Source organism: Protobothrops mucrosquamatus, unplaced genomic scaffold (genome assembly GCF_001527695.2).
Source record: "Protobothrops mucrosquamatus isolate PMUCROS unplaced genomic scaffold, P.Mucros_1.0 scaffold2534, whole genome shotgun sequence".
NCBI classification, from domain to species: domain Eukaryota; kingdom Metazoa; phylum Chordata; class Lepidosauria; order Squamata; family Viperidae; genus Protobothrops; species Protobothrops mucrosquamatus.
The window spans coordinates 1-22,786 of NW_015388595.1; the positions used below are offsets into that span (position 1 = coordinate 1).

General features: G+C 42.6%; 1 protein-coding gene across 1 annotated transcript; it reads left to right on the forward strand.

The window, feature by feature from the left end:
- Window positions 1–920: 920 nt before the first annotated feature.
- DCLRE1C (DNA cross-link repair 1C) lies at window positions 921–22,030 on the forward strand (the record flags this gene model as incomplete). Its single annotated transcript, XM_015825181.1, has 13 exons — window positions 921–972; window positions 2,703–2,787; window positions 2,958–3,017; window positions 4,089–4,144; window positions 5,785–5,886; window positions 7,848–7,920; window positions 9,269–9,409; window positions 11,436–11,537; window positions 13,505–13,641; window positions 16,467–16,521; window positions 18,470–18,558; window positions 19,859–19,959; window positions 21,021–22,030. Coding segments are annotated over 13 exons (2,030 nt in total), but the record flags the coding sequence as incomplete, so codon positions are not given.
- Window positions 22,031–22,786: the final 756 nt, after the last annotated feature.

Sequence of the window (22,786 nt, forward strand, 5' to 3'; positions counted from 1 at the left end):
TAGGACTTTTGAGAATATTTTGAGCACTCGGAGTTTGCTAGTGTCAACATCCTTCTATGAGGATCAAGAAAAATATGATTGATGGCACACCAGACTTTCTTCTCCATTGTCTCTCAGAAGTTTGCCCAGACCCATGTTCATTGTGTCAGTGACCCTATCTAACCATCTCCTCCTCTGCCATCCCCTTCTCCTTTTGCCTTCCATCTTTCTCAACATCAGAGTCTTTTCCAAGGAGTCCTCTCTTCTGATTTGGTGGCCAAAGTCTTTGAGTTTCAGCTTTAGGGTCTGTCCTTCCAAAGGACAGTCAGGGTTGGCTTCCTTTAGGATTGACTGATTGGATCTCCTTGCAATCCAAGGGTCTCTTAAGAGTCTTCTTGAGCATCAAAATTCGAAAGCATGTGTGGAGTTACTAAGAGTTGGTCAAAGGAGGAGAGCAGGAAAAAAAAAGTCAGCTATTCTATGTCTTGGCTTCAGTCTCCAGCACCGCAATTTGAAAGCAGGCACCACCCCTAGTGTGGAAAAAATACCCTGAAGAAGGCCAGCCCAATGGGTGGGCTCTCCATAACAAGCAAATAAATAAATTTAACAACAGACCTACCAAGTAAACCATTAGTGTGAAGTCACCTCTGCCTTTGAAGCTGAATATCCACTCTAATTGGGTCTATTTGTGTCTTGTTGCCACAAATCCCCAGCAGTGGAGTTGAATTTGGAAGATGCTTTTTTTGATTATTTTTTTAAGCAAAATGTACATACAGGCTGCTAAAGACCCAGCAGAGGCTGATCCCTGCTTTTCAATCTGGTATCGATATCTTCCAAGTGGGGAAAACTTGTGGAACATGTTGATGTATTTAATGTGTTAGTTTTCTAATGATTTGTACGGAGATTATTTTAATTCATATCACGTTGGTTTGTTTATTTAGATCACATGAAAGGCTTGAGAGCCCCTTCCATGAAAAGACGGCTGGCATGCAGGTACATGAACTGCTTCTGTTAAATTTTGCTAGAATAACAGACTTAGAAGCATCTGACAGGAGCATCCAATTGCAATCGCCTCTTTTCAAATTTCTTTGAAAAGAATATTACTTTTCTGGATAGCATCATTCTTTCACTATTCTGATCCTGAGTTAAAACGCCTTATAAATCAGATCAGATAGATAAACTCAATAGGAATAATTTCATAACAAAAACATATTTATTCAGAGAGATTACCTGCATTGATGCTGGTTGTTACTTCTGGAAAATACATCTCTGTTCATTCCCATAGGTGAAAAAATGATGCTCTCTCCATACCATCTTTATAGCGGAACAGGGTCATCGGGTGACATCCGATGGCCCATGCTTCTCTTTAGACAAAGACATTCCAATCTGGCTTGTGTCCAGGAAGTCTCCCAATGCCCTATAGAAACTCCTCCCACTGACCCATTAACATGGGTTGACTGACTAGCTAAAACTACATTTCCCATAAGCCATCTCTTAAGGAGACAGCACTTAACCCAATAAATGCCAGATATTCTAACATACAGATACATGCTCTCTAGTTAGGGTTACATAGAGTTATACGATCCAGAACAATTACAATATTGTTTTTTGGCCCTGTCATCTTTCTTTACGTTTTTTTCCTTGTGGAAAAATCTTTCTCCAGAAGTGCTAATAACATTTAGAGTTGATTTGAAACGTTGCATTTGACTGGGGTTGTTGAAACTTTAAATGCAGTGGAGACCAAGAAGGGATATTAAGTGAAATAAAAAGTAATCAGAGAAGATCCTTGCAGGCCTGCGTTACAGAATTTGACATACAGGTATTCCTTGACTTTTGACCACAATTGAGTCCAAAATTTCTGTTGCCAAATGAGACACTTGTTAAGTGAGTTTTGCCCCATTTTACAACTTTTTCCTGCCACAAGTGAATCGCTGCAGATGTTAAGTTAGTAACATGGTTGTTAAATGAATCTCGCCTTCCCATTTACTTTGCTTGTCGGTAGGTCGCAAAAGCGGATCACATAACCCCGGGACACTGTAACCGTCATAAATATGAGTCAGTTGCCAAGTGTCTGAATTTTGATTACACGACCATGGGAATGGTGAAATGGTCGTATGAAAAGCGATCATAGGTCCCTTTTTTCAGTACTGCTGTAACTTCGAACAGTCACTAAATGAACTGTTGTAAGTTAAGGACTACCTGTACTTAGCAATTACACGCAATTATCAAATTTCCCATGCAGTTGTAAAGGATATGAGAACTGTGGTGGCGCAGTGGTTAGAATGCAATACTGCAGACTAATTCTGCTGATTGCCAGCAGTTCGATCCTGACCGGCTCAAGGTTGACTCAGCCTTCCATCCTTCCGAGGTTGGTAAAATGAGGACCAAGATTGTTGGGGGCAATATGCCGACTCTATAAACTGCTTAGAGAGGACTATACCACTGTGAAGTGGTATATAGGTCTAAGTGCTATTGCTATGTTGGCTTGCATATCTTGTGAAATAAATAGCTTGGTTAAGAGATCGGAATGCTTTAAGAAGATAGAATTCTCTCTTCCTCATCTATGCAGTTCTTCTGAATTGTTCAGAAGCTGGAAATGGTGCTATCTCCCATTATTGTATCCTATTGTTCTCAACCTTGGCAACTTTAAGATGTGTGGACTTCAGCTCCCAAAATTGAAATATACAGCACATTACATGGTATGTTTTGTTTTATCTTACAAGCTTGAAACTCCGTCTGTATTGCTCCCCCGTGACAAAAGAATTGCTACTGTCCAGCCCACGATACACATTCTGGGAAAATTACATTGTAAGTTACCTGTTTCTTGTACGTGTTTATTACCTATAAATGCTACAAAGGCAATAAGAAACTCTAGTTCCCCCTACATCTTTCTGTTATAAATATTCCCACACTAGGAGTGTCATAAATATATCTCTTTTCTCAGCGTTGATCTGTCTATTGTGGTTTCTATGATTTAGGTCACCTTGGAAGTTGAAACACCGACGCAAATTTCTCTCATTGAGGAAGCATCAGGCGAGGTGGGATGCTCAGTTGAAGCTCAATGCTTTATCTTTTTGATCGAGACGTGTGCCTGTGTTTAAAGCTTTCTAACCCTCAATTCTTGCAAAACTCCATGGACTGTCATTTTGGGGGGATATTATTTATTTTTAAAAGTAGTCCCCGAGTTACCAACCATAAGGCAGCCTGACAATGGGACTGACCTGATTTTACAATGTTTTCTGCAGCAGTTAAGTGAATATAGCAGTTGTAAGATGAACACCGCAGTCATTAAACCAGTCATGCTTCAATATAGGCATGATTTTGCTGAAAACCATAAGCAACTGCTGGTTTTTGCCTAACCCAGGGGTAGGTAACCTTGGCTCTTTTATGACTCGTGGACTTCAATTCCCAGAATTCCTGAGCTAGCCATGCTGAGGGGAAAGGGAGAGTTTCCAAGCTGAGCCATGCTGGCTTAGGAATTCTGGGAGTTGAAGTCCACGAGTCATAAAAGAGCCAAGGTTGCTTACTCCTAGCCTAACCCATTGTAAAACGCAATAACATGATGCAGGATTGAAAACAGTCATAAATGCAGCCACGTTGTTGAGCACCCAAAGGGATGGGGTGGAGGTGGGGGGGAACCATTGAAATCCAGGTCTTAAGTCTCCTTTTGTATGTTGGTCATAACTTTGATTGCCAAGAAACCGATCGTAAGTTGGGGGCTACCCATAATTCCTTTTCTAGCCATTCAGTTGAAAATCTTAAATACAAGAGAGGACAAAATTGCTTCTTTGCTTATTCTTACGACTGTTCTCACCATTAACAGAAGAAATCTATCAAAAAAAACACCCAATTCAGAGGTCACATTATGATTTGTAAAGTGTGGAACAATTCTGATAAGATCAGAAGGGGAGGTCTGGAAGACTTTGAGCTCAAATTGTTTTGCACACTCGACAAACGGGCAAACAATTCTAAGCAGGTATTTTTTATTAACTGTGACCGATAATTGGGAGACCAGATACTAGTATAAAAATTGAGAGTTTTCCATGTTGTTTTCCACCTTCCTGTTATCTAATAAAATTTGAAGCTCTTTTTTCATCTTTTCCTTCCAGAAAGAAGATATAGAGGTCACACTTCTGCCTGCTGGCCATTGTCCAGGATCAGTTATGTATGCATTTTGTTCTCCTATCAAACAATTAACAGCAATGGAGGAAATCTGTATTTTGTTTACTTTTGCCACAATTCTTTTACATTTCATGAGGATCCAAGTGTAATTAGTCTAATTCATCCCCATTAGGGAGAGGGAGGGAGGGAGGGAGGAAGAGAGGAATTTCTGACACTCCCTACCAGCTTCCCACAAGGAAATGCAATGGGGAACACAGCAGGAAATCAGAAGTTGTCCTGCTCTTACTGCTTTTGGCCCACCCTCGGTCATTCTGTTTCTTTGCTTAGGTAAGGAAATGTCTCTGAAACAATGACTCTGTCATGGTTCCAATCGACAGAGACAAGTAAAGCAGAACTCCAAGGCTTGCAAATTCCTCAAAGAACATGTTTATTGATACAGAGTATTGGTACTTCAAAAGTGGAACCAAGTCTGAAGAGATGCATAACAATTCCCCAATACAAAGTATTGGGTACAGGTGGTACCTTGCTCAATAGTAGTAACTGTGAGAGGGATCTTGGAGTCCCAGTGGACAATCACTTAAATGTGAGCCAGCAGTGTGCTGCAACTGCCAAAAAAGCCAACAAAGTGCTAGGTTGCAGTAACACAGGGATAGAATCAAGATCACGTGAATTGTTAATACCTCTTTACAATGCCTTGGTAAGGCCACACTTGGAATACTGTATCCAGTTTTGGTCACCACGATGTAAAAAAGATGTAGAGACACTAGAAAGAGTACAGAGAAGAGCAACAAAGATGATTAGGGGACTGGAGGCTAAAGCACATAAGGAACGGCTGCTGGAATTGGGTATGTCTAGTTTAATGAAGAGAAGGACGAGGGGGGACATGATAGCAGTGTTCCAATATCTCAGGGGCTGCCCCAAAGAAGAGGGAGTCAAGCTATTCTCCAAGGCACCTGAAGGCAGGACAAGAAGCAACGGATGGAAACTAATCAAGGAGAGAAGCAACCTAGAACTAAGGATAAACTTCCTGACAGTTAGGACAATTAATCAGTGGAACGACCTGCCTCCACAAGCGGTGAATGCTCCAACACTGGAAGCTTTTAAGAAGAGACTGGACAGCCATTTGTCTGAAATGGTATACGGTTTCCTGCCTGAGCAGGGGGTTGGACTAGAAGATCTCCAAGGTCCCTTCCAACTTTATTATTATTATTATCATCATTATCATCATCATTATTATTATCGATATTGATATTAATTGATATTATTAATTAATATTAATTAATATTATTATTATTATTATTATTATTATTATTATTATTATTATTATTATTATTATTATTATTATTATTATTAAGAAATCCCACCCCCAAAGCTATGCAAGCAACTCCGTATCCCCACTCAGCCAGTTGGGCTTTTCATGAAACGCCCACCCTGCGGTCTCAGGAGCAGCCGATGACCTTGGTTCCCATGAAAGAAACTCCGAGATAAAAAGTCTGCTTTGTCTAGCTAGCACAACATCTGGCTAACCCGCTCCCTCCGTGCTATGTGGCAACTAGGAATAGAAATGAGAAGGAAAAAGATGGCTGCCACCATGCTCATTCTAAAGTGGACAGACTCAACAGGGAGTGGGTTGTTTAGCAGCATATGTGGATATGAATAACCAATGAATATGTTTTCAACCAGGTTTCTCTTCCAAGGGGAAAATGGGACTGTACTGTACACGGGGGATTTCCGACTCGCGAGAGGAGAAGTGGCCCGAATGGAACTTTTGCATTCAGGAAGCAGGTGAGGCAAGCACCCCTGGCTCTTCACCGTGGAACACCCGTATTAGGCCTATGAAGAAAAGGTGGATATTGTCCCTATTTTGTGTCCTCGGTAACATGCATGGGGGCAATATGGAGGAATGATCTCAGCTCTTTAGCATGTCTTGAACTTAGTTGGTGAAAGATGCTTTGAGGATGCTACCCCTCACCAGTCCTATGAAATGAGAAACCCAAAGCCTCTTATGTATGCTTGCGTGATCCACCTCTGTGCTTTCTCTGCACTTACTGTTGATTGATTGATTGATTGATTGATTGATTGGCAGAGGAGTTGCTGAATTTTCAGAGCTGAGGGATCCATATGCCACTCCCTGCAAACTCAGTCACAGTCTATAATAAGCCAGAGAGGGTCAGTTCCGACTAGGTCAAAAGCAAAGACCCGAGTTGCTGGAATTTCATTTTAACGTGTGCCATTGTGTACACAGAAAAGTGGCAATAAAGCTTATCTGTCTTATCTAGTCTGTCCCAGTAACAAGGGATAAATGGCAACTGTCCCTCCTATCCACCAGCATGCTGAGGTTTGCAACCTGTTGCATCGTGCAGGTGGGAGAAAGGTGTGCGAGAATGGACCGTTGATTTTCCTGTCAACTGGGCTTGCATTTTGTAGCAGAATTCTTTCTCAATGGCTTTCCCAGCTTTTGCAAAAAAATTACCTACTAACAATCTGGGTCCTTGAACCAGCGTCCACGTGGCTTCCGATTCTCAGCCAAGAGAAGCTCGAAAATGAATTTATGTCCTGCTTTTCCTTCTTGAGAAATTAAATGACTTTGTAAAAGCAAATATAATATCCCAGATCCTGGCATAAACCTTATGAATTAATGTGTAGCTGACATAATTATGCCCGATGCAAGATGGATAGTCCTAGAGCAGGGGTAGGTAACTTTGGCTCTTTTATGACTCGTGGACTTCAACTCCCAGAATTCCTGAGCCAGCCACGCTGAGGGGAAAGGGAGAGGTTTCCAAGCTGAGCCATGCTGGCTCAGGAATTCTGGGAGTTGAAGTCCACCAGTCATAAAAGAGCCAAGGTTGCCTACCTAGAGCGCAACCATTCATTTAGCGACCTTTCAGAGTCACAACAGCACTGGGGAAAGTGACTTACGACCAGTCCTCACAATTACTACCAGCATTCCCATGATCAAAATTCGGATGCAGGTAATACTGTGGGAAGAATCCAGAGAAAGAAATAATATTTTGGGAAATATTAAAAAGGCAGAATATATTTCCCCAAAGGATTTTAAAGGCAGAAACCCACCTCCCCCCAATCTCTCTGCCCCAAACAGAAACCAGGTCTGGAGAAATGCAGATGTGATAATCTTGTCAGAAAGATTGGAGTCGGGAAGCTGGGATTAGAAAGACAAAGATCCTTAGAATCAACAATCCCTCATACCAAAAAAAATCCAACAGTCATCAGCCACAGCCACAGGGAAGCAGGATATGACCTTTGGGACATAATAGGATTAACCCACCACCATCAGAATACCAGAAAGGCAGACTCAGACAGGTCAAAGTTCATGCCACAGGAACAACTCCAAACAAAAGCCCAAGAAGGTATAAAAACCCATTCTCTACTACATGTGGTCAGTTTTTCCAGAGCCATCTTTCTGTCTGGCTCTCCTCTTCAATAAACTCCAACCTTCTTTCTAAAGCAGTCTCCATTTTATTTATTCCCAGCTTGGACTGGACCCTGATGAAGATCTTTCTTTCAACAATACCATTTGCAGCCTTCTTAGCTGGCTTCCAGCAAGCAAAGCCAATGGGGAAAGCCAGATTTGTTTAATGACAGTGTGATTCACTTAACAACAGGGGCAAAAATAGTCATAAGATCTGGCAGAACTCAACTGCCTTGCTTAGCGATTGAAGTTCCAGTCCTAACAGTGGTCGTAAGTCAAGGACTACTGTACTGATTCTGTGCCATTCTCTTTTCAGAGTGAAAGACATCCAGAGTGTCTATTTAGACACCACATTCTTTGATCCCAAATATTATCAAATACCAAGCCGGGTGAGTAGCGTGAAAAGATAACATTATGTATATGTAATTAAAATATGTAAATTAATACATTCTACCAGTTATTAATGATGATCAAAAGTAGGTATACCTTGAAGCATAAATGTATTAAGCTTATGAAATACATTACACCAGCCCATTTTGTTCTAACCAACATGGATAGCAATAATGTTTCATCTGCCTTCCTATTTGTGGTGTAATTTTGCTTGCCATGCTGCTGATTGCCATAATTCCACTTGAAACTCCTGGCAATTCTTACATTCAGTTCCATCTATACAAATTAATGATTCAGGCAGCCATCTAGCCAATTTAGGCCTTTTCCAATGCAACGTAATTAATTCAGGCTTATTCTGTTTTAGATTGCCGAACATTGTAAAGTCTCTGAATTACGATTATAGCTAAATTTTGCTTTATTCTAGATGATGGAGCCTGCATCTTGTCCATACTTCTTATTCCTTATTAATTATCTGGGAATCTCCGAATAGATACCAGATTGGTTTTGCCGACTTTAAAAGGAAGTGTGATGACCCAGGGCACAGCACAGAGGCAATGCAGTCAGCTGGCAGTTCAAACTGCCCTTTAATTGCTCCAGGTTTTCTCCAAATGCTCCCATGTTTCTGGAAAGCCTCAAAATAAAGGAAGACACACACCTTCAGCCGCCTCTGGCTGCAAGTAGTTTCACACACAGTCTGATTAGAAGAGTAATTTACTCAAGGCCATGGAGATAACAAAGGATGACACATACATCCAAACAATGTTGTCAGTCAGTCCAATGGTCAGGGTTTCCGGGTTTCCAAGCAGAAATCACAACACAGAATAAGAGATCAGCAACAACACACAATACTCCAAGGAATCAGCGTTTGTTCCCGACAAATGCCTCTCCCCACAGCATCTCCTTAAGTCTCAGTCTCCAGGTGTTCCTTGTGGAGAAGGGCGGGACGCTCTCCTCCCGAGTAGCTGAGCCTGCCTGTGTTGTTCCCTTCTTCTCTCCACTCTCCGTGCTCTAGGATCAGGTGGTCATCGCCTGAACTTTGTCTCTCCTGTTCATCCTGTCCCAATCCTGAAGGGCCCTGGCCTGCCTCGGCCTGCTCTTCCCCACATTCCTCTGAAGCCACAGACACCTCGACTGAGGCATGACAGGAAGTTTTTACAGTTACTTAGACACCAAGCTTATTTCAAAGGAGATTTTACTTACGATTGTAGTAAAGTGAAATCATATTGAGAAGCAGGCATGTGATGCTGATCTGCATTCATTCAAGGAGGAAAAAAAAGAATTTAACTCAAGAGTGTAGTAACATTGCATTTAAGTTAAAACCATCCTATGTACTCTTTTTCATATCAGGAAGAATGCATGAAAGGGATGATGGAATTAGTGCGAAGCTGGGTGGTCCAGAGCCCCTATCACGTGGTGTGGCTGAACTGCAAAGCAGCTTATGGATATGAGTATTTATTCACAAATCTCAGCGAAGAGCTTGGGATGAAGGTAAGACCACCTCCCTAGGTGATTCTTTTCTGAACAGGAAACGTGTAGACTTCAACTCCCAGAATTCCTCAGCTAGCCCTGGGGGAAGTCCACACATCTTAATAGCAATAGCCCTTGGACTTATATTCTGCTTCATAGTGCCTTACAGCACTCTCTGGGAGGTTTATAGAGTCAGCATATTGCCCCCCCTCCCAACAATCTGGGTCCTCATTTTACCGACCTGGGAAGGATGGAAGGCTTGAGCTGGCCAGGATCGAACTCCTAGCAGTGAGGCAGTGCAATGCTGCATTCTAATTGCTACGCCACCCCGGCTCTTGGTTTAAAGTTGCTGTTCTGTCCCAGCCTATGGCCGTCCTTGTTAAATGCACAAGGACAAAACCGCTTTTGAGAAATAGGCTGGAGACTCAGAAGAAAACAAAACCCCTTTTAATATTGGTAACAAACCTGCCAAATGGTCCAAAAACAAAAGCAACAAAACACAGTCCAAATGGAGGAAATTGTCCACACGAAACAGAATGCAAAACAGGGAATTAGTCACCGGCAATACCAACAGAACATGATCCCATGAAGTATTTTGCAACGGTTGCCTTCATCAACCAGCACGGCCCACACCTTCCCTTTTTATTAAACAGCCCCAAGGCGTGGCTTCTCAGTGCCTTCTCCTCCCCCCTTGGAGCCGCCCCATTGCCTCCCTCTGTCCTACTCTTGTTGCCTGCCTTTGCGAGCGTCTATGAAGTCTTCCAGCTGTGAGTCCTCAGAGTCTGACTCAGCTTCCCCGCACAGCTGAGTCTCAGCCTGAGCACGATTGGAGGGGCCAGGCTCTTCATCAGATTGTAAGTCCTGGAGCTCATCAGAGCCTTTCTCCGACTCTGATGGCTCTCCAGGCCCCTCCTCTGATTCCCCGGACTCAGCTTCCAGGTCCACTGGCTGGCACCGACTCACAACAGTTGCCAAGGTTTGGAAACACTGTCCTGTATGATCAGTCAGAGGCAGTCTTGAAATTCTCATGTAGAATATGAACATAGCAGTGCTATTTCAAGATATTTTTTTTCTTAGCAGTTGATTTTTAAGACATGCTTCCTGGGTGTTTTCTGTTCAAGTTGACAATATTTTACCAATAGAAGAGAATATTTGTAGCTTGGGTTTGAACTGAGGGATCTTTGGTGCTCTCTGAGGTGGGTGGTTTTCTTGCAGGGCCTTCATTTACCCAGAGGCTGTAGCACTGATGATGTTCCTTATTTGGGTAATTAAACCTCTGCAAGAAAACAACCAAGCTCAGAGGGCATCAAGCTTTGTTTTGCAACGACAAGCTTTAGGTTACAGATTGGTCTCGATCACTTGCATGTCAAAGACAAGTTGCAGGGGGGGGAGGTTTGAGTCCAGGGGATGAAAACAAAGTTATGGCTGATTCAGTAACCTGCCTTTGAGTTCTACATTACATTCTACATTCTCCAGCAACTCAGAGGAGGAACTGAGAAATTCTCTTCAAGTAATTGTCAACGCTGCTAACATCGGATGTTTTTGCTTTGACAACATATGGAGTTGCAGCCATTTTCCTTCTTGTGTTTTACTCTTAGAATTAGAGTTAGAATTAGATGATACTGGGGGGAGGAGGAGGAATGTGCATGGGAGTTTAGTTAGACATAACAATACTGTAACTAGTGTGTGAACCAAGGTTATTAAAATAAGAGATGATAAGAATTGGTGGGTTAGAGAACTGGAGGGAAAGCCTGCATTTCAAACTAATTGGAGAATGTGATTTATGACTGTAAATTAGAGGAGGGAATTGTGCTTTGATACTATGTGCTCAGGGGAGGGGAATTCAGATTTTGGCTTTGACTATGTAAGTGCCGATGTTATGCTACTCGAATAAAGATTCTTTAAGGTAAACAATGCCTCGAAGTTCTTCGAAGAGTTTCATCTGTCGGAACCATGACAGTAATTTGCTGAAAAAGGACTGCAAAGTTTCTCCCTTGTCTCTCTTCTGAGTTGTCTAAAGGACCTTTTTATGAACCTCTTGGCCTAGGTGCACGTGAACAAGTTGGACATGTTTAAACACATGCCAGAAATCCTCTACCATGTCACCACAAATCGGCATACTCAGATTCACGCGTGTCGCCATCCCAGGGTATGTATCTTTTTTAAAAAGAATGAGAGTTTCTCCCTGTTAATTTACTAAAGTGGTCCTTCTGGTAGAAAAAATCCCAAAGGGGCTTTTTTCACGAGGCAACTGGACTTCCTTGTTTTTCTTGGAAGATGTTTCCGCTTCAAAGAACTGGAGAAGCTTCTTGGATAAGAAGCGAAACGTCTTCCGAGCAAAACAAGAAAGTCCAGTTGCCTCGTGAAAACAGCACTTTGGGATAACTATGACCTAGATCAGGGGTGTCAAACTCAATTTCATTGAGGGCCGCATCAGCATTGTGGTTGCCCTCGGGAGGCCGGGTAGGTGTGGCCAGGATGGGTGCGGTCTACTGGGTGGGCATGGCTAGCTCTACATCGTTCGCTCAAGGGTGCCTGTGGGGGCTCAGCCTCTTGGCGCTGTGAGGAGAGTGTCCTACTGCCTGCCGAAACCCCTCCCCCGGAGCCCATCAAGCCGGATATGTGAAGTAGGCCAGGGCCATTTGCTGGCCACTTCCAGGCGATGGTGCATTTTTTCATTCCTCACAAAGGGGTGACACCTCCCCAGCATGCACCCAGGGGGCAGGGCCAACGCGGCAGGGGCGGGTTCCTCGCTGTTTCCAGACGGCCTTGTGGAGCTAAGACTGAATGCGTTTCAGCATAGATGGCCACTACAAAATTGTACATTGGCTCCTGGCCGGCCTGGGCCAGGGTCAAGGCAGTGGGGGCCGTTCCCTCACTGTTTCCAGGATGGCTTCGCGGGACACATGAAACCACTTCGCGGGCCGCATCCAGCCCCCGGGCCTTGTGTTTGACGTGTCTGACCTAGATCAGTGATGGCGAACCTTTTAGAGACTGAGTGCCCAAAAACTAGTCCCGCCCCTGCTCCCCCCTTCCCTGCCCCCCACCCTGCCCCCTGCCCCACCTGCCCGCAGGGCCACTCACCGCCTTCAGGGTCCACCGCAGATCACCCAGGCAGCCCAGCAGCACCATGTTGGCCACACCCTCTGCCCACGCCCCGCAACTGTGCGCAATGGGGCGTCAGGGCAGAGTCTTGTCTATGCTGCCTGGCTGCCATGTCCTTGACTGCGCTGCTCCACGTGGGCCACGCTCGGGGGCGACTCTCCTCCAGGGGGGGCTGCTGGTGAGTGGATCATGGTGGGAGGCAAGGCTGGGGCAACGGCTCCGAGTGCCGCCTCTGGCACGCGTGCCATAGGTTCGCCACCACTGACCTAGATGACTGAGAATCTTCATAGACATTTAGTGATGATGAAATGAAAACCAATCATTAATCATGGCTATTAGGCCATTATTGTACTAATATCCCAAAGGTGCTTTTTTTTTTTTCAAAAGGCAATCGGACTTTGTTTTTTTCTTTGAAGACGTTTCGCTTCTTCAAAAACTTCTTCAGATGAGAAGTGAAACATTTTCAAAGACAAAAAACAGGGAAGCCTGGAAAAAGCATTTTGAATATAAAAGGGAAGTTAAGCTTAAACAAAAACCACAAAAATTGGATGCAGGGCAAACTAATGAGATGATGATTATAGGAATAACATAAGCTGATAAAAAAAATGTTATACATAGAGATTAGTATTTGTATAAATATAAAAAAAGTTTATATTTAATCATTCATATACCGAAAATATTAAGAATTACATTTTGTTTAAGATTGACGAAGGAAAAATACAAATGGGAGAAGGGAAGATCAGAGAAATATATTATTAATTAATATACCAATTATGGGATTATCAAATTTAATCGTTACTGATGTTAATCGATTATCATTGTCTTTTTTTCTTCTCCTCTTTAAAATGTAAACCCAGACAACACGCTGTGTACCAGGCACTGGAGATTGTTAAAAACCAATAAAATATATATACAAAGGAAAAAGCATTTGGGGGACATCCAGGACCTGGATGATTGAGAATCTCCATAGGCTTTTAGCCACGATTTGATAGGGTGTTATCTGTCCATTAGGATTACGAAATGTTCCGCGGAAACCGGCTGCCTTGTGGAATGACGTCTCAGAATGGAAATGAGTTGCGTGTTATCAGTGTCAAGCCATCCACCATGTGGTTTGGAGAAAGGACACGGAAAAGCAAGGTGATCATGAGGTGAGGGTTAGGGTACGTTTTAATTTCCTCAGATTAGCATTAGAAGATTTTCAGCTCAGGGTTGAACTTTTGAGATCCTTGGTGCTTTTTGAGTTAGGTGGTTTTCTTCCAGGCATCTCATTACCCAACTAGGGAACAGTTGGTGCAAACTCCACTCCCTTGTAGCCCTGATGATGTTACCTAGTTGGGTAATGAAATCCCTGGAAGAAAACCACCAATTTAGAGAGCACCAAGGACCCCTATTTCCTGGCAAATAGATGGGGAAGAAATGGAGGTAATGACAGATTTTATCTTCCTGGGCTCCAAGACCACCACAGATGGGGACTGCAGCCAAGAATTTAAAAGACGCTTGCTCCTGGGGAGGAAAGTTATGGCAAATCTAGACAGCATACTAAAAAGCAGGGACATCACCCTGCCAACAAAAGTATGTATAGTGAAGGCCATGGTTTTCCCAGTTGCAAGGTATGGCTGTGAAAGCTGGACCATAAGAAAGGCTGAGCGCCAAAGAATTGAGGCCTTTGAACTATGGTGCTGGAGAAGACTCCTGCGAGTCCCCTGGGTTGCAAGCCGATCAACCGGTCAGTCCTAGAGGAGATCCTAAAGTTGAAACTCAAATACTTTGGCCACCTAATGAGAAGGAAGGACTCACTGGAGAAGAGCCTAATGCTGGGAAAGATGGATGGCAATAGAAGAAGGGGACGACAGAGAATGAGGTGGCTGGATGGAGTCACTGAAGCAGGAGGCGTGAGCTTAAATGGACTCCAGAAGATGGTAGAGGACAGGAAGGCCTGGAGGAACGTTGTCCATGGGGTCGCGATGGGTTGGACACAACTTCGCAACTAACAACAAGGACCCCACAAAATTAGCATTTTATCTCTATTTCTCTCTCGTTGATACTTTTCATAGCAACCTAAGAAGCATTCATTTGGCACTTCTTTTATTATTAGTTAACCTAAGTAAGGTCTAGTTCAGGGGTGTCAAACTCACAACGTCATGTGACGTGTCGCAACATATCACAACTTTTTTGCCATTGCTGGCAATGGGGTGGGTGCAGTTTCGCTATGACACCCCTGGTCTAGTTGAAATAATTTCGCTTCATTTCCAGCTGTTTCTTTCGCTACTCTGGGGTGCGGTTGAGGTGGTTCTAGTAATTTAAATTGATTCAAAGTAAAAAGGGCTTCTGTTTTTCTTTCTCGTTTCATCCTGCTCTTTACAACATATACCTGGTTTTTAATTTCTATTTGTGGAGAAGGCAGAATGTAAAAGGGGATTTGTTTTTGAATGCGTCACTTGTCTGAGTGCTGATGTCTAGGAGTTTTAGAGAATACTAAGCATAAAAATTGCCCTGAAAAAAGATTTAAAAGATTCCAAGTGCAGGCTAGTGATGGATGTTTTTTATGGTTCATCCTTTGCATCTTCTTCTTTTTTAAATAATATTTTATTATTTTTCCAATTTTACATTTAAGTATTTAAAAAGCAACGTGGTGACTGGGTTAATCCATAGTTCGATAACAAAATCTTTTGTACAAATCTCAAGTTGCAACATCAAATATTTTTTCTCTTTTTCCCTTAACATTTACTGTCTCGTATTCAAACTAGTACAGTTCTTATTATATCCTCAATAAAAACATCATTATTGCATTTATCAATAAATTTTTAGCTTATACATATCTTAATTATATTCAATCTTCATAAACAATCCATATCCTGTTATTAATTTTTACCCAAGTTTTAGTTTCTCATCAATATTCCAATTTAACCTTTGATATTTATATTTTTCAAGCCTTAGGTAACCAAGATTTCCCTTGTCTCAATTCATAACAAAATCTAATATCCAAAACACATATTTTATCTATTTGAATATAATCTTGTTCTATTTCCTAAGAGTTATCTATTTCCCACCATATTAAATCATCTAATTAATAATACAATATCCCCTTTAATAAATCAAAACCATTATGTATATTACCTGGGTTAATCAATAAATCAAACATATTCATAATAATGTTCTTTATTCTTTTAGGTCTAATTTTTAAGTATTAAACAGATTAAGTCCTTATTTTCAACTAATTTCCAAGTATTTTAAATCTAATGACCAGAATTCCCCTTATCTCAACTTCTCCCTTTAACCCTCTAATTAATAATATGAAATCCCCTCTAATAAGTCAAACTCCCAATTTTCTTCAACCTTATTCTGGCTTTCTTCCTTTGCCAACTAGCCTTCCATATCAGTGCTTTTAGATCATCAAATAGATCTCCCTCTATTATTATATATGTTAGAAGTGCAGGATCCTTGAACATCTATAAGGTGAAGCTTGTTAGAAGCTTGTTAGGAGAGCCATTAGTAAACAGCCCAACCAAAGAATCCTTAAGACCGCCCCCACCCATCCAGACAAGACACCAGAATATAAACTGACAGACAACAGCACTCCTTACTAGCACTGATGATGTTACCTAGTTAGGATAGTGAAACATCTGCAAGAAAACAAGCTCAGAGAACTCCAGGAACCACTCAGTTTTTCATCCAGAATCAAATTCCTTTTACTTCCGAATGTCATAGACTGACTAAGATTCTGTTAGAAGATGGAAGTTTTAGAAGTATCTTCTCTAGTCTTCCAGATGTGCGTTCAATTATGGTCCTCAAGGGGACACCACAATTCCTTCAGAAGGACAGGGGGTTCAGCAAGATGGCTGCAAAGAGCACTCTCTCATTCCTTAGAACGGATTTGTGGGCATATGGTTTTCAGCTTTTGTTTTTTAAGCTGTTTTAATCTTGTTTTGATAAACAGCAGAGGAAATGAATTTAATTTATGCCTTGTGTTTAGAGCCGGAACGAGTTCCTACAGAGCTTGCTTTTCATTTCACTCTTCTTATAGCGAGGTACGTGGTTCCAGTTTTGTTTTGTTAAATGACATTCCCTGTACGACACAATTGCCATGGGCAAGGGTTTTATTTATTTGATTTATGCGCATCCCCATCTCGCCTTCTGAAAAAATCGTTGTGGACACACTGCGAATTACAAGTAGCCAGTTTGTGACCGCAGTTGAGCCCAAACTTTCTGTTGTTAAGTGGGACATTTGTTAAAAAGAGTTTTGCCCCATTTAAGTGAGTCGTTGCAGCTGATAAATTAGTAAACCAGTTGTTACGGGATTCTGGCTTCCCTCACTGATTTTGTTTGTCAGAAGGTCACAAAAGGGGATCATGTGACCCCGGGATGTATCAAAGGTCATAAATATGAAACAGTTGCCAAACATCTGAATGTTGATCCCCTGACCATGGCGTCGTGGAAAAACCCAGTGAAAAAGACGAGAGACAGCAGCACAAAACAATCATTCTTACTTTAAGATTCAGAGGTTTGTTTTGCTAATGATTTGGAACATAGCAAGCATAATAACACAACAGCATTTACATTAATAACCCATTGCAATGAGGACCATATGGCAGAGCAGATTCCAAAAGGACAGCTATAGGCCAATGCAAATCAGTCAGGTCCAGTCCCCACCCTTTATACCCTTTCTCGTTCTAAGACTGTAGGCCAGACATGTCAAACACAAGGCCCGGGGGCCGGATGCGGCCCGCGAAGTGGTTTCATGTGGCCCACGAAGCCATCCTGGAAGCTGTGAGGGAACAGCCCCCTCTGCCTTGGCCCTGGCCCAGGCCAGCTGAGAGCCAATGTACAATTTTGTGGTAGCCATCTATGCTGAAACGCATTCAGTCTTAGCTCCATAAGCCCCCCCACATGGCCTGAGAGGAACAGTGAGGCTCCTCCAGTGGACCATGCCTTGGCACTTGCCCCGGTCCCACCCCCTTCTGCCAGAGACCCTCAGATCTGTCCCACTCCTGCCCAGGCCCCCACAGGCACTCTTGACGTGAACGGTGTAGAATTGGCCACTCCCACCCAGTAGTCCACGCCCACTCCATCCACGCCCACCCAGTAGGCCCAACCCACCCTGGCCACAACCACCCGCCCCCCCCGAGGGCAACCGCAATGCTGATGCGGCCCTCAATGAAATTGAGTTTGACACCCCTGCTGTAGGCAGATGATCCGCTGACTTTTGCTGACTTTTTACTGACCTGCTGAACATAACTTTCCACATACACCCGTGTACATTGGAACCCGCATCCATCAGCTACTTTCAGCTCCTTATTTCTTACTGTTCCAGTCCTTATGTTCTAAATATACACAGAACTGCCTACTTTGCAACTTCATATTGCACAAAGCTCAGCAGATTACAAATAATACGTCCGTATTGTGAAACAATAATAGAGTTCGTGTTAAAGCTTTGTTTTAAATCATTACTGTGGGGCCTACCTCAGGATTGTTCCCGCCTCATCTTGTTATATGAGGAGGGGACTATATTTTCATCTCCCACAATGGGGATGCTACAAAGGTCATAAATGTGAAAAATGATCATAAGTCACAAAGGTGGTTTTTCAGGAGGCAACTGGATTGTCTTGGGGTTTTTGTTTTTTTTAAGATGTTTCGCTTCTCGTCCAAGAAGCTTCTTCAGCTTTGAATTTGTTCTGAAAGAGCTGAAGAAGCTTCTTGGAGGAGAAGTGAAACGTCTTCAAGGAAAAACAAAGTCCAGTTGCCTCCTGAAAAAGCACCTTTGGGACAACCATGACCTGGATGACTGAGAATCTCCACAGACATCGGTCATAAGTCACATTTTTCAGTGCTGTTCTAACGTTGAATGGCCGCTAAACAATCTGTTGTAAGTCTAGCTGTGCTTCTCAAGCTGTTGTAAATCACGATACAAGAAATCAAGGCGAGGCATTAAATATTATCAATGCATCTTTTTTCTCTCTCTTCAATCCGCTGTTCTAGATCCAAGACTTCCTGAGCTACGTTTGCCCAGTGAATGTCCACCCCAATGTAATTCCACTGGGATCAAACAAGGAACGAGTTGAAGAAAAGTAAGGGTTCTTTCCCCCCCCCTCTATAATACAAATAGTGTTCAACTTACAACTGGTCAGCTAGCGACTGTGCAAAATTACAACGGACGTCCCTGGGAAGCTACTCACGATCCCGAATTTGAAGTTCAAATGATTGGTCCCCCCCCCCAATAGTTGCCTGATCAAATTTTGGGTGCTCAGCAACTGGGCCACATTTTATGCATTTTATGATGTCTTTTTCTGAAAACTAGTGTTTACCTCGTTTTCAGCAAAACTGCAAAACAGCAACAAAAGTGTTGGTTCAGTTTATGACTGCTGTGTTCACTTAATCGACCCCTGCAAAAAAAAAAAAAAAAGAGAGAGAGAGAGAGAGAGAGAGAGAGAAAACTTGGGTCGGTCATTTTACGACCATCACAAATTGCAACCGCGATGGGAAAGCTCCATAACAATTGTTAAGTCGAGGACTATCTGTATTGGAATCCACATCAAGCTGACCTTCATTAAACTTTTCATTGGATAGTTGCATCGAAAATACTTCGATAATGGCTTGCCATCTTTTCAGATAAGGGTAGTTTTTGCAAGCCAAATGGCTTGACTCCAAAATCAGAGTATTCAGATATAATCTAAATTTGATTAAATTTATCTAAAATTAAGTAAGACAAGGTGATTTGTTTCCAGTTCAGTACATTTCGTGTTTTCCCCCTTCCGTCCCCTTTAAGATTTTCACTTTGTAAAACTGTGCCATTTTTTTTATTATAAATTTTATTGACAATTACAACTACATAATCGAAAAGCAACGTGGCGACTGAGTTACAATAATCCAATTACATACAAATATGATTGGTACAAACCTCAACCTAATACAGTAAATATTTCCTCTCTTTTCCTCTTATTGTCTCATATTTGAATTAACACAATTTTTATTCTAATAATCACATAGAAGCAACTTTCTTCCATTTTTTTCAGTAGTGTTTAGTTTATATATATATATCTTATTTATATTAACACTCAATCTTTTTGACAGTCAATAGCCTAATGACTTTCCCCCAATTTTGATTTACCATTAACATTTAAATTTAACATTTAATATTGTTCATTTCCAAATTATAAATGGCCCCAATTCCCTTTATCACAATTCCTCACGAAATCTGATGTTCAGGATACACATCCTATCTCTTTACGTTCTTGCCATTTACATCAACAAATTAATAATACAGTATAATATTTTTATTTTCTACTGATTTCCAAATATCTTAAATTAATAACCAAAATTTCTTTTATTTCAATGTTTTAATATTGTGCCATTTTTAACTCTCCTCAGCCTGAAGCCCTTCCGCAGAATGTACAGGCAAAATAACGGGCCCACATATAAACCTCTCGGCGTGTTGAAGAGACCGAGGGCCTCGGAGCTACCGGACACCAGTAAGATGAAAGGACACCTTCCTAATTTTTTTTTATATGTACAGGTGGACTTCGACTTACAACAGTTCGTTTAGTGACTGTTCGAAGTTACGATATCACAGAAAAAAATGACTTACCACCATTTTTTCACACTTACGACCGTTGTGGAAACCCTGTGGCCACGTGATTTACATTCAGATGTTTGGCACCTGACTCATATTTATGACAGTTTTCAGCGTCCCTGAGTCACGTGATCCCCTTTGGCGACTTTCTGACAAAGTCAATGGGGAAGCAGGGTTCACTTCACGACCGTGTTACTAACTTCACAACTGCAGTGATTTCCTTAATAACTGTGACGAGAAAGTCTCAAAATGGGGCAAAACTCACTTAACAAAGTGTCTTGCTTAGCAACATAGATTTGGGGCTCAATTGTGATTGTAAGTAGAGGATAGCCCAGGGGTAAGCAACCTCGGCTCCTTTATGACTCATGGACTTCAACTCCCAGAATTCCTGAGTCAGCCATGCTGAGGGGAAAGGGAGAGGTTTCCATGCTGAGCCATACTGGCTCAGGAATTCTGGGAGTTGAAGTCCATGAATCATAAAAGAGCCAAGGTTGCCTACCCTGTAGTGCTGGCTAGGGAATTCTGGGAGTTGACGTCCACATATCTTAAAAACACGGTTTTAGACATAATCTTTTATTAATTTGATTTTTGTCTCCACTTTTTCTCCCATATACCTTATTCCAGTTTCCCCCCCACACACACAGCCCTGTGTGGATGGGGTTGGGCTGACATGATGACTGGCCCCAAATCACTTCATGAGTTTCTGTGGCAGAGGCTAAATGAGAAACTGACCCTCTGCAAGACCCACCAATACTTTAGCGACCAACCATTCAGTTCCCCCTATCCAGGAGAATCCTGAGCTGCTAAATGCTGAAAGCTTGCAAACTCAAAAATTCCTCCCATGCAGAAAATTAGCACGCCTGAATGAGGGTTTTGAGCAACCAAGATTAGGTTCTGAATTAATCCTGAAAAGGATTTTTTTTAAAAGATTAATTTGCTTTTTGTTTTTGGTTTTGACAGATGGTGGTGGGAGCGATGATGAGGATCTCTTCGATTCCGAACGGATTCCCACGAAGAACAAGATTCCCAAATTACTGCCAGAGACTGGGCCCACGGAGAGCAAGCCGCTTCCTCCAAATCATGAAGAAGACAACAGTTGTAAAGCCGCTCTGATACCTACCTCTTTACAGGTTGATTTTGTGGAGTGTGAAGAATCTAATGGCGAGGACGAGGAAGAGGAAGAGGAGGAAGAACATGAGAAGGAGACAGCTCTTCCAGAAAGTCCATTACTGAGGACAGACTCCATTGCAGCGTTGAGGCACCCCAACAGCCTTGTGGGTTCAACCGGGAAACACAATGAAGACCAACAGCAAGCTAACTTGGAGGTGCCAAAATGGGATAGTTTTTTTAGACGTCCTTCAGAAGATCCAGAGACCTCTGACCACGAGGACCACCAGCCATGCAGAGACTCAACCGAGCAGCATTCTCCTTGCCCCTACGATGACGACGACGATCTGAGTGATTCAACTCATATCTCTTCTCAAAATTCTTCTCAGTCAACCCATATCTCTGAACAGGGTAGCCAAGGATGGGACAGTCAAGCCGATACCGTCCTCGTTTCCTCCCAAGAGCGAAGGAACTTTGAGTTTAGCCCTTCCAAGGGAGGAGCTGAAAGAAGGACGACCCACGTACCTCATCGCCTTGCAAAGAAAACGGGCTGGCCAAATAGCCAGCCTTTAGATCGTGGTGCACCTTCTGCAGATCCCTTGGAATGCAAAGTCAGATATTGGGGCACAGCAGCTCCCGGTGAAAATGAACCATTAGATGAGAGGACCAAACCAGAAGGCAGGTCGGAAACGCTCAATCCAGAGGTCCAAATTGACTCCCAGGGCTCTTCAGATTTTGAAGTCCCACCTACTCCCGGGGCTGAGATTCCTAAACCGGAGCAACTCTCCAGCCTGTACCAAAAGCTGGCAGCTGGAGAAAATTTCCACTGACTGGGAAAAAACAACAGGACCTAAAAGCTTTTTTAGTATCCTCTTCTGCCTCCCTAAATATTAATTCATGCCCAATTTAAGGTTTTATTGAAAAAAACTGGCGGCAGGTCCAGATGCCTAAAATGATACTTTTTTTTCCACATCGTTTGAGGTTAACACCAAAATGGGGAAGGTATCTGTGCAACCGTTAAATTCCAGGATCTGCCCACTTAGGAATACTGAAAGCCAGTATCCATCCAATGATATAAAAAAAAAAAAAGGCATTGCGTTTTTGTGTTCCAAATGAACATATGATGAGTTTTTTTCTTCAGAAAGACCCGCCGGATGTTGATGTGAAGCATTTGGGCATCTGTTGCAACAAGGAAAGAAATGGAAGCTCGGGGGACATTTTTTGTCATTCCGTCTTTTCATCGCCACAAGAGGATAAGCCTTATTTCTGAGGCTTTTCATGGCTTTCCTGCACTTTGGAACCCATCAGCTGTAGCTAGGCCAGGGGTAGGCAACCTTGGCTCTTTTATGACTCGTGAACTTCAACTCCCAGAATTCCTGAGCCAGCATGGGGGAACTATGGCCCCATCATGACTCATGGACTTCAACTCCCAGAATTCCTGAGCCAGCCATGCTGAGGGGAAAAGGAGAGGTTTCCAAGCTGAGCCATGCTAGCTCAGGAATTCTGGGAGTTGAAGTCCACGAGTCATAAAAGCCAAGGTTGCCTATCCCTGAGCTAGACCAATCAAGGTTAACAGCCTTGAGCTTGTTTTAGCAGTGTGCAGTTGGTGAAAAATCCAT